Genomic DNA, 12,752 nt, shown 5'->3' on the forward strand with positions numbered 1-12,752 from the left:
ACCTATGGGTCCCCGGGTGTTTTGGCCTACAACTCCCAGAAATCCCAGCCAGTTTACCAGCTGTTAGGATTTCTGGGAGTTGAAGGCCAAAATATCTGGGGACCCACAGGTTGAGAACCACTGTTTTAGAACAACAGCCCGTGAAGCTCTAACCTGGCCTTATCCTGAAGACTACATTTCTATGTGTAGGTCTGTGTGTGTGTGTGTGTGTGTGTGTGTGTGTTTACCTAATTAGAGAAGTGTACAGTTACAATATGTATTAACCCTCCCACCACCAGCTGTAGTCTTCAATAGTTCTCTTAGATCACTTTAGTGAGAACTCGTTATAAGTAAAGGCAGTCCCCAAGTTACAAACATCTGACTTATAAATGACTCACTGTTAAGAACGGGGGTGAAATAACCAGAATTCAAAGAAAGCTATCCCTAAGAAGGAAATACACTCCTGAAAGAGTTTTCACAGTAAAAAGGTATCTCCACTGAAGTTTTATCACCAATCCTTGTTTCTACAACAAGTCAATTTTTTCAAAGTCCAGTGATCACAGGGACAGAAAGTGAGGCAAGATCTTCTGAACAGGGGCACAGACAGTAAAACAAACACCACGGGATGTTAACCCTTCCCTATGCTATCCAAAGCTTTTGTATATGTGTGTATGTGTGTGTGCTTTTGGTTTGAGCTACACTTAAATAATGTACCTGTTCTGACTTACATACAAATTCAACTTAAGAACAAACCTACATAACCTATCTTGTTCATAACTTGGGGACTGTCTGTATCTGACACATACTATATTTCATTTGAATATTTTTGATGTTCTGTATTTAGCCAATGGAAATACTTGGAAATACCAATTATCCCCATGCTGGCAGTATTTGTAAGGCAAGTATAGGTTTGGGACATGATAAAAACTATGGTATTTCTCACACTTAATGAAATACATAACGTTTCCTTAGCTGTGAGAATTATCACATGTTGTTTTTAATTCACAGTGGTAATGAAGTAACTTAGTTCTGCTTCAAGTTATCAAGTGTTTGTACAAATGAAGAGATTTGCCTTAAATTGTTCTCTAGGGAGCAGAAATTTACCATTAGGCAGCTTTCTATCCTTATATGAGCAGTTGGCTGATGCTAATTATTACATCAAAGATACCTTAAGTAAGCAAGCAGTTGCGGGACTAATATGCTTCACAATTAAACTATCCTGCTTGTTTTTAAATGGTACTCAAAGTTACAATTTTGGTCACAAAGCAAATAGCAAAACAGATATTTTTATTCGTGTACTCTGTGAATGCACACCAGTGGAGATAACAGCGCCTGCGCAGGCCCCAATGGAAAACTTCCAAGCTGAATCTTTCAAATTTTGGCGGTAACCCCGCCCCTCTCCCCAGAGGGCATAAAAGCCAGCCCTCATCGCCAGCTCCCCGGTTCTTTTTTTCCACCACAAGGTTCACATCAGAATCTTCCCATGTCGATGACACGCTTCAAGAGGTGCATGGAATGTGCAGCTAAAATTCCTGACTCCGACGGCCACGCAAAGTGCTTTCTCTGTCTCAGCAAAGGCCACATCATCGGATTCTGCTGCCTTTGTCTTGCCTTTACGGCACAGGTGAGAAAAAACCAAGCAGCTCGCCTAAAGGCGCTTCTATACCAAAGGTATCTGACCCCAGTGCCATTGACTTCTACCTCAGCTCCTACAACTTCAATGGCCTCGACTACCTGCAGGATTTCAAAAACTTCAAAGTCCTCGAAGGGAGTGATGACTGCTACGGTCAAGGACTCAGAGGGATTATTCCTTTGGCAGATCAATTCTTTCTGCCTGTCTCCCTTGACTATGTTGCCCCATGAAACCACCTAAAGAACTCAAGGACTCAAGCTTACTTTCTTAAGCAACCTTTATTATTCTTTCTGATATATGTATCTCTGTTGATTGCTCCTTGTGATGGTCCCCCAGGCCCATGCCTCTTGCTGGCATTCTGGCCTCTCCCTGTTTTGAAAGAAAGAAACAACAAGGTTAAAGTTGTGACAAAAATCTGTACTTCTACAGGTCAATCACTATTTTCCCTGAGTTAATCATGTTTACTTTGCCTTTTCTCCTCATGTCTCATTACTATGTCTATGATGCAAGAGGCTCCCACCAAGTCATTTTTCCTACATGCTATGGTTACACTGATATTTGTTCATATACCTCCTACCAATTATAGTACCTACTATAATGTATGATACTTACCTTTACACCCACCACTCTGTATGGGTTTCTTCCTCCAGATACCTCCTCCTAAAAAAAAAGAGGAAAGAGAAAAAAGAGACAATGAACAAGGGCCTGCCTCAGTCAACCACTGATTTTGGGTTCTGCTGCCCTGTTATATGTTTACTCTGGGGTTTTCTTTCTATGCACTTTATTGCATTTGTGTTCCTATACCTTTATTGCACTGCACTTATCCAGTTCAAACTACTTGTGCTATTTTATTATGGACCCTAGCTATTTCTACTGTTGCTGTCCTATATGTGCCTTAATAAAACATATGTTTGGACACTTTACTTCTTGTTGTTTTGCTATGTCCCACCAGCCTAGACTTTAACTTACTAGTCTCCACTAGTGTGCATTCACAGAGTACAAGAAGAAAAAGGACAGCTTGCTTACCCTTAACCATGTTTCTTCAAGTGTTACTCTGTGAATTCACACAATCCCGCCCTTCCTCCCCTCTGGCAAACCTCTCCCTTTCCTGTTGCTTTTGCGGCGTAGGAACTGGGGAGCTGGTGCTGAGGGCTGGCTTTTATGCCCTCTGGTGAGAGGGGCGGGGTTACCTCCAAAATTTGAAAGATTCACCTTGGAAGTTTTCCATTGGGGCCTGTGCACTAGTGTGAATTCACAGAGTAACACTTGAAGGAATATGGTTACAGGTAAGCAACCTGTCCTTCTACATGTCACACCTCCTTCCTTCCCCAAAAATTCATGGGTGTTTAATAATTATTTTTACAACAGCATTAAAAGGGTTTACCATTCATGAACTTCAGCTAGATTGCATCTTAGCAATTAAATATATGCTTCTTTAATCAGAGATTGTTCTCACAGGATGCCCGTACACTATGGAATTAATGCAGTTTGATACCACTTTAACTACCATGCATCAATCCTTTGGAATCGTGACAGTTGTAGTTTGGCCATCTTGGTCAAAGAGTGACTGGTGCCCCATCAAACTACAACTTCCAGAATTCCATAACATTGTGCCATAGCAGCTAAAGGGGTGTCAATTTGCATTAATTGTACAGTGTAGATGTACTTATCTATATTATCTAACCCTTTATACTAGATTAATTCTAGCCATTGTCAATACTTTCCTGAGCTATAGTTTTATGAATGAGGAACCATGCAACTGAGGGTAAACATTACTTTAGAATTGCAGGTTGTGCGCAGCAATTCTGCTCTGAATGAACATTGTCTCTAAGAAAGCATAGTCTCTAAGAAAGCATATACAATCATACCTTTGACTTCAGAGTTTAGTTCATTCCATGACTGATCTCTTAACTCAAAATGCTCTATCTCAAAGTGAATTTTCCCATTGAAATGCTATTAATCAATTCCAAACTCTCCCATTTTTATTACATGTTTTGAAATAAGAAAATGTCCTTTATAAATAACAAATATTGTATAAAAACAATGAAGCGTAATAAAAGAGAATCTAAACAAATAAGCTTAATTGGTTCCATCCAGCCACTGTGCAAAGAAACACATTTGAGGCAACTAAGTGTGTGTTGGCCAGAGTAATAGGAAGGCAAAAACATTCACATGCAATAATACACTTTTTGTGTCCCAAGCCCCATTGAGAAACCATGTTCCCTCACTTATTGCAGGCGTTACATTCCAGGACCACCCGCAATAAGTGAAAATCCGCAAAGTTGGGATACTATATTTATTTTAATATTTATACATTATTTTAGTAGTTATACACTATTTTAAGTCTTTATCAACCAATCGTGTGTTGACAAATCTCCTTCTCCTGTTGCCGCGTGTACTCCTTTTCTCTCCCTTTGGCTTCTCCTTCCTCCCTTCCTTAGGCTGTAAATTGTAATTTTTTATTATTTATAATATTCTTTTAGAGTTTATTGAAAAACTGTGAAACAGCAAATCCGCAAAAAGTGAACCGCGAAGTAGTGAGGGAACACTGTAAATTGTTTAGATTCATTAGGTCTGTTCCAAGTTAGAATTAGCGATTAAATTTAGGGCAGTTCATTTTTCATTTAAACAAACAAGGGAATTGTGCAGTCTCTGCTTGTGTTTTTAATTACTAAAATATTTTTATATCATCCTATAACTGATATCTCAAATCAATGTTAAGAAAGTTTAACAAATTGAAACAAACTCAAAGCCAGCATAGTACCCACAGTCCAATGAACATAATCCAATAGACTTTAAATACGTAATCTCAAAAAGTTTCTTGCTACGTGGTCCCAACTACACATAGGAGGAAGGGCGAGGTAGAGGGAGGTAGGGGGGGGAGGGAGAGTGCCACCACCATGTGGGTGCAAGAGGGAGATAGGTGGAAAGGGAGACCAGGCAGCCGCCGGAGAGGCAGGGCAGGGTGGAGACCAAGGGAGGCAAAAGAGTCCAGAGGAGAAGGAGGGCAAAGCAGTGCTGTACCCTCATGCAAGTGCTTGCTGAATGCTTCCTTTGGCACAAGCACACCCTCTGGGCTGCTTGTACATTAAAATGGTGCTCGGAAGTGAAAACAAAACCCAGGCCGAGTGACAACTCGGAAGTTGAAAAGTACAAACGTTGGGACACTTGCAAGTTGAGGTTCCACTGTATAACCAAGATTGTTTTTCAATTGCATAGAATTTTTAAAATAACAATTTGTGCCATGTTATTGCAGACCAGTGAGGTCTCATTTGGTGGCTCAAATGACCACATCACTGGCAGAACGCAATTTGACTACTGACAAAATCTCTTTTTAGCAGTAATGCCTGCAACATTGTCTAGCTGATTCAGCAATGATATGAAGGTTTTATCATTGAAATTACCAATGAGATCTTGGTTTCATTGGTGTGTCAGGGATCCAATCAGGATTGTAACCAAATATTTTGAAAGTCTGCTGCATACAATAAGCTTGACTACGAATAGTCAAATGAAAAGTATATTAAGTTTAATTTTGAAATACATTAATAAAGCAGCCTTTTCCCTCAGTGTCTACCTTGTAGGTAGTCCTTGAAGCTAAAGCTGCTCTGAAGTGTCTGGCTTGGGGCCCTTCTTTGTGAACAGAAAATGTGGGCTTAATAGGGACTATTAAATCACCTCCGAGACAGCAGGGAGTCCCCACAGCTGAACTGAATAAGGTTCATGGCTCCTAGACAGGGACCTCAATAGGTATCCCCCCTCCTCTCATATCATGGCTATCCCTAGTTACTTTACAGTTAAAGGCTCAGCAGCCTTCTGCTATGTCTCAGCCATCACAAAGGAGACTGAGAGGAGGGAGCGGGGAGACCTCCAACTGTTAGACTTGTGACTGTAAGGTAAGCAGTTATGTCACTGATGGGGACAGCCAGAGCTGATGGGAGGGGAGAACCATCTTATATCTCTGGGCCACCTGAGCCTAAGGAGGACAAGATGGCTGTCAAGGGACGTATTGCTGGTTCTGTTTGGGAACTGGTCCAGCTGTCTTGATAGCCCTGGACTTGGGAGGAAACCAAAATTCTAGGTTAGTTTAACCGGGGGGGGGGGGGGCACAGGGGAACTATGTTAAGTGGCTTTGCCCTGGGTTAATCCAGATCAGCCCTGTGTGGTATTTAGCACACCAACCTAAGTGGTCAGTGTAGTTGTGCCCCTGGGAGCAGACTGTTTTCCTCTCCAGACTGCTATGCAGAAGGCTTTCTTTATCTTCCAACAGCCATTACTGAGACTTTTTACTCCATCCAGTGCCTGTTCCAGTGTCTGTTCCAACTACCTCTTATGCACTACCATTCTTAAAACTTTTGTCGATATCTCTTTCTCTCTGTATCAGAGGCTGAACACAGTCAACTACTGCTGCTGCTATTCTCTGTTCTGAAAAGTTAAACAGGCAAGTGCAGAAAAAATGAAATAAAACACAGTATCCATTGGTTCAGGATATTAACCATCTTGCGTATCAGTCTTGCCTTGTATTAGGTAGTTAACTGCCATTTTCATTGTAAAGATATCTGGATAGCTACTTTCTTCTCAACTGTTTCACTGAAATGCAGTCAGCGAAAGAAGCACTATTTCTATTTTCTTTTAAAGTTGACTCGGGAACTATTTGCTCAATCCAGTGACCATCATAGGACTCAGGCTGGATCTACAGTGCCACATAATGTAGTTTCAGAATGCAAATTAACTGCATTGAAATGAATTACATGAGTCTATGCTGCTGTATAATCCAATTTGATGCAGTTAATCTGCACTCTGAAACAGCATTATATGGCAGTGTAGATGATCCAACCTCAGACAGCAAGCTCAGGACATATCTTGCTCATCTGATCAATCTGATCAAAGATTTAAGGCATGGCAGTAGAATTTCTGGGAAAGATAACCCCGACTAATTTAATTAATTTATAAATAGATTGCAATCTCAGCCTAACCAACTGTAGGATATCCATTTTGGTAGAAAGCACTAAAGAGCAGCTCTTACAAGACACTTTCTAAAACTAAATACAAAGAAAAAAGAGACTTGACTATCCTGAAAATCCAGTAGTATCTTAACTTAAGGCAATATTAGAAAGGTTAAGGAGCCATCTGCTGGTGACTTCAACAAAATGAAGTGCATAGCACTGCTACTAAAATTCCAATTATAAATTAATTGCATAGTCCATTTAATTATCCATAGATTCAAACTACCCATGGATAATTCAAATGAAGTACTTTCATCGGAACATTCAGTCTGCCACATATCTGCCAACAATTTCAATTAGATCCTGGTGGATTATGGGTGTCTCAGCTGGTTCAAAACAAATTGCAAAATATCAGCGTATTGATTGGATCAAGACAACCTACTGCTCGGAATAACATTGTTTTATATATAGGGAAGTCTGTTCATTTTGTGAACTTGAAAGCAGAGAACATTCACATAGATTACCTATCACAGAGTTAATAAAAGTAGGATCACTCCATATTTTGTATTTGTCTAACTATACTTCCTTACAGCTAATTTAATTTAAGAACCCAGTTGACATGATCTCTAAAGGAAAAGACTCAAAAAGGAAGACTGAATGTGTTTAACAATAATGATTATGCAGCAGAAGCGTCCTTGTAAAGAAGAGCACATTTACTTTTTCAACCATAAGAAGAAATGTAATTTACTAAAGAAGAAAAATGGTTGCAGGAAGAAAAGGAAATAGAGGACTCCCAAAGGCCATCTATTTTTAAAATGCATGATTTTCAATTGATTAAAGCTTGAAGTATTAATCATATAAATTGGTAGATTAATTAGTGAATTTATTATGCATGGCTAAAAATGTAGAATTCTCTTCGGTTCTTCCTCTTTCATAACAATACTGTTGAGTTCTGTAAGCATTATGCTCATTTTTCCTTTAAAACATCAAGGGAAAACTGATCTTCCAAAAGGAATTCTTGTTCATGTTTGCATGCTTTTCCCAACATGGGCAGCCATTCCAATGTAGGAAAAGTGCTTGTTTCTTAATCTTGAAATTGCAATGGTTTCAGAATAATATTTATTTCTATTAGATTTTCCAAAGCCGTTAATTGTGTAGTGTCAATAATTATTTTTTCATGGAACAATATGTGTTGCTTTCTCCTGCTGCATCTTATAAAAACCACAAAAATGGGAAAAGTGATCACTGATTTTTTTAAAAAGAAGATAAAATATGTATAGAAAAAAAGACATATATATCTATATATATACCTACGTATCTAAAAATGTGTAGAAGAAAACTAAAATAAAGAAAAAAAAGAAAAAAGACCAAAAAATTTATATATATAAGGGGAAATGTGTACTTCCATTCTTCATTCTTTGCAGTAGTTCCAAACACTGTCTATCATTTTTTCCCATTTTCTACCTTTTTTTATCTTGTCAGTGACAGCTTATTTTGCTGATCTAACAAATACAGTTATGAAGCCAAAAAAAATTCATATAATTGATATTGTTACAGAACAATTTCAGGCAGCCATGTTTTCCTATCCTATAAATTTTGTTTACATATATTATAGAATAGTGGTCAATAGGAAGCCAGAAGGGCCTTTTCTGCTGAATGTCCTGCAAATGCTGCTGAGCAATGAGCATAATAGCTCATTACACAGTCTTCATAGAAACCATTTGTGAACCAGACAGAAACAAAATAAAACCCCTTTGAAGTAATGCCCTTTTCATTCAGAACCACAGTGCATTTGAAGCAGCAGGTATTGAGAATATTTGTTGTGATTTGCAATGTAGTTGGTATATTCCAAGTCCGTTAGAATTAATGATCTGACGTCAGCTTTACTGCAATATATGCAGCACCCAGAGGACTTGTTCATATGTGACACACATTTCTGATGAAGGTTAATTCTTTGTGGTGTCTGTGAAATCACACATATTCTATAATGGGTTGCTGTAAGTTCTTCTGGCAATGTTGCCATGTTCCAGTAGCATTCTTTCCTGATGTTTGGCCTACATCTGTGGCTGGCATCTTCAGAGGTCTGGAACATAAAACTCAAAAAACTCACGGCAACCCATTATAGAATTGTTTTCCATATATATAGAACAGAAAACATAAATAGCAAATTACTATTATTAATTAAAAATGTACCTCTCAAGGCCTTGTACATTGTGGATATAGCCTAAATCCATTTAAATTAATGTATTTGTTATCAGCTTCACAGCAGCCCAGTAATTCTGGCCATGAAAGCCTTCGACAACACTATTATATAATAAAGTTTTTTACTCTCTCTAAAATGAGATCTTTCTGCCACTGTACAGCTACCAAACCATGCGCACATGCAGTAGGACACTCTCTATAGCACAGCGATAGAAAGTCACTAGCAGTTTTTCATTCAGTTGGTGGTTCCATAGGAGTCTCAGGTAGTACAGTCTCTGCTGAGCCCTCTTAACCAACACTGTTGTATGGGAGCCCCAGGTCAGATCCTCCATCAGAGTGACACCCAGGAACTTAAAACTGGCCACCTGTCCACTTGGTCTCCATTCATGACCAAAGCCTGAATTTCTGGTCTGTTCTTCCTATAATCCACTATGAGCTCCTTGGTCTTACTGACGAAGCTGATCCTACCTGCACCATATTGCTTGAGGTAACAATCCACAATCTTGAAAGTGTTACTTTCCATTTTACTTTTCAGGTAGCTAAGCAACTACAACCTTCAGTTATATGGATTGGCGACACAGAGAAAACATTCTACAAAAAGGTGCCTAAAGCAGAAAAAGAGGTAAATCCACTATTTATGGCAGGGGCCCTCAAACTTTTTAAACAGAGGGTTGGTTCACAGTCCTTCAGACCGTTTGGGGGGCGGGGAATGAATGAATTACAGTTTGGGGAAAAAATGAATGAATTACTATGCACACTGCACATACCTCATTTGTAGGGCAAAAAAATGAAAGAACAATACAGTATTTAAAACGAAGATTTAAAACTTACCAATATTTCAATGGAAAGTGTGGGCCTGCTTTTGGCTGATGAGATAGTCAAGTTAATTATGATGGTTGTTGTTGTGTGCTTTCAAGCCATTTCAGACTTTGGGCAACCCTAAGTCTAAAGTTCAGGGTGGGAGCCATACAAATTTGTTTGGAGGGCTGCATCTGACCCACCGGCCTTAGTTTCTTAGTTCTAACTGATTAATGTGAAGATGAAGCTGAGAAGACATCTATATCTATCTATATCTGTTGTTGTGTGCCTTCAAGTCGTTTCAGACTTAGGGCAACTCTTAAGTCTAAAGTTTAGGATGGTGGCAGGTAAATGACCTTGGAGCATCCAGCCTTAGTTTGGGGATCCTTGATCTGTGCCCATACCTGCACTGGCTAGTTAATCCAGGGCCTCATCTACCATCCTAAACCAGTGGAAACGGTTAGACAGAGTTCCGCCAGGACAAGACTGCATTGGCCCCCTGGACTGATACTTTCCATCTGTGTCACCATGGCTGCTTCCAACTGGGTGCAGACCTCCATATTTATTTATTATGTTTATTTATATCCCACTTTTTCTCTTCATAAGACGACTCAAAGTGGTTAACATTAAAAGTATTACAATACAATGTAGACTATACAAATATTCAAACAATATAAAACGTTAATATTAAAAACAATTCAGATTAAATTAATAAAAACATATAAAACCACAGAAGCCCCTGACAGGATTTTAAAAACCTTTAAAAGCCTGTCTGAATCAAAAAGTTTTAGGCTGCCACCAAAAGGATAGCCGGGAGGGGGCCATTCTGGCTTCCCTGGGAAGTAGGGGGTTCCAGAGTCGAGGGGCAGCCACTGAGCTTGAGATGGAGGTAGGACCAAGAGAAGAGACTCTCCAGAAGATCTCCAGGCCCTGGCAGGTTCGTACAAGGGGATGCTGTCAGCCAAATAGTCTGGACCTGAACCATCTAAAGCTTTAAAAGTCATAAACAACACTTTGAATAGTGCCCAGAAACAGACTGGCATCCAGTGGAGCTGCTGCCACAGGGGAGTTGTTCGCACCCTGTAGTAGCCCCAGTTAGCAACCTGGCCACAGCTCTTTAGACCAACTGAAGTTTCCAAGCATTCTTCAGAGGCAGCCTCATGTATTAATTACAGTACAATTACAGCCTCATGTAGTAATTACAGTAAATACAGTATCTACATGAAGTAGTTATAGTAATCCAGACAAGATGTAACTAAGGCATGTACCACCATGGCCAGATTTGGCTTCTCAAGGAACGGAGCTCCATATTAGCTCCTGGCCATCATGGGTGCCTCATCTTGACATCAGCAGAAATGTCCACATGACCAGAAAGGAGGAGGAGGCTGATATGGCCACCTCGGTTGACATCAGCACAGAACAGCAACAATGGCAGCACAGACGTGATCCATCCCATTTTTCTCTGAGCTGATACATGCAGGGAAAAATTGGTGGCAGTGGTGCCCCATGTGGACAGCAAACCAGTCTGAATCAGACTGATCCTGCTGTCCACACTCTTTGAAGCTACAAGGTTGTTCTGGACTTTTACGCAAGCTCAAGAATATCCCTAACTACATATCACAGTTTTCCCTGAAATATCAAACTTATGGGGGTACAGATTACATTGCTCACATAGGTGAGCCATAACAGCTGCTAGTGATACTTTTTGTTATCTAATGAGTTGGAACACACATGCATTCAGTAACCTTATTGTTGTCAGGCCAGTTCCATAAAATAAGAAATTCAAAATAGATTGTGTATTCTATTAGACCTACGCATCTTTGTTGAAGAAATATGTTAACTTTTGACAAACACCTACCTCTTCACTGGGCATAATGGGAATGATTAATCAATATCAGTTTATAAAGCAAAGAAGAAGGTAAAGGCAAAGTTGCAGCCTGTTGCTAACTATGGAAAAGCATGAAACCAAATCCTCTATTTTGTTTCTGTATGTAGAAATCTGACTTAACTTTTTAAAATCACTGAACTGACATGTAAAATGGTCATTACTCAAAGAACATGTAAAATGGTCATTACCCATGGGTTTCACTGAATACACATGGTTTTGTCAGATTTCAGATGGATCTTACTTTCCAGCATCATTATGTGACATCTCTCTTTACCAGCAAATTTGCCAAGCTACAGCCTACCTATATCATCTGAAAGGGAATTACAATCTTGCACAGTATAACTGCTTTTTGTTCTAGATGTAAGAAATGCTTTTTGAAACAGCCATATTTTTACTGCCTCTAGGTTTAATATTTACAAATAGGTATGAATCCATTTTTTAAAAACCTTTATAGAGAGACGTTGAAACCTCATGTTGAGTGACTTCTGCCCTCTGCTGGCTCATCTTTGTAGAAACAGTTTGATACACTGATACCACCACATAAGTAATGTTTATATTTGCTCAGAAAAATTATATACATTTAGAAATAGATAGAAAGCAGAAAATTACGCTACGGAAGATGCATACTTTTATGTTTTGAAGTAAAGATAAATTCAAATATTGGCACCATTTTCATTTAAGTAAACTCAAGCCAGTGCTGTATCTGTTATATTTATGTATAAACCTTTACAGATGCCTAAAATGTAATTTAACCAAAATTAAGCCTTTTTACATTTTATGTAAATGTGAAGTTTAAGATACAATTAAATTTCTATTATTGATATCAATGAATCCAATAAGAATTTGTCATTGACTGAATCGTGTCCCTATTGAGTCAGAAATATGAACTTTCCACTTATATACAATTACAGGACAAGGTGCATTAATATGCACCTTATAGCAGTAGCAAGAGACCTGCTGTGAAGCCTCATGCACCTGATTCAGGGTAATGTGTCCAGTTTATATAGACAGATGTCTTGAAAAGACTGTGGCCTTGAAATGTGGTTTAAATTATTTTAAAAAATAAATGGGATCCTTGTAAGTATTTGGCAAGTTCTACATATTGTTAAGTCCCCATCATGAACTGGACTTGAATCTCTTAGGAGGATTCTGACCATTATGAATAGCTGTTTTCATATTATGGCCAAACTATACAGGATTAGGGCCAAACTACATTGAAAACATAATGTTAAAATGCAGTTTCAGCTTGCATGTATTTCAGGGAAAGGCTTTAATTTTGTCATCCTGCTATACGAGATATGTGCGTGTA

At 39.0% G+C, this 12,752-nt stretch overlaps 1 protein-coding gene across 1 annotated transcript in view; it reads left to right on the forward strand.

The window, feature by feature from the left end:
• The window catches only part of iqca1 (IQ motif containing with AAA domain 1), a 109,714-nt gene that overhangs the window by 92,677 nt on the left and 4,285 nt on the right, over nt 1-12,752 (forward strand). Inside the window, exon 16 of the mRNA XM_008114078.3 lies at nt 9,293-9,379. Coding sequence (XP_008112285.2) covers nt 9,293-9,379 — 87 coding nt within the window. The remainder of the gene's footprint in view (nt 1-9,292; nt 9,380-12,752) is intronic.

The sequence above is a fragment of the Anolis carolinensis genome, chromosome 1 (assembly GCF_035594765.1).
Source record: "Anolis carolinensis isolate JA03-04 chromosome 1, rAnoCar3.1.pri, whole genome shotgun sequence".
NCBI classification, from domain to species: Eukaryota; Metazoa; Chordata; class Lepidosauria; order Squamata; family Dactyloidae; genus Anolis; species Anolis carolinensis.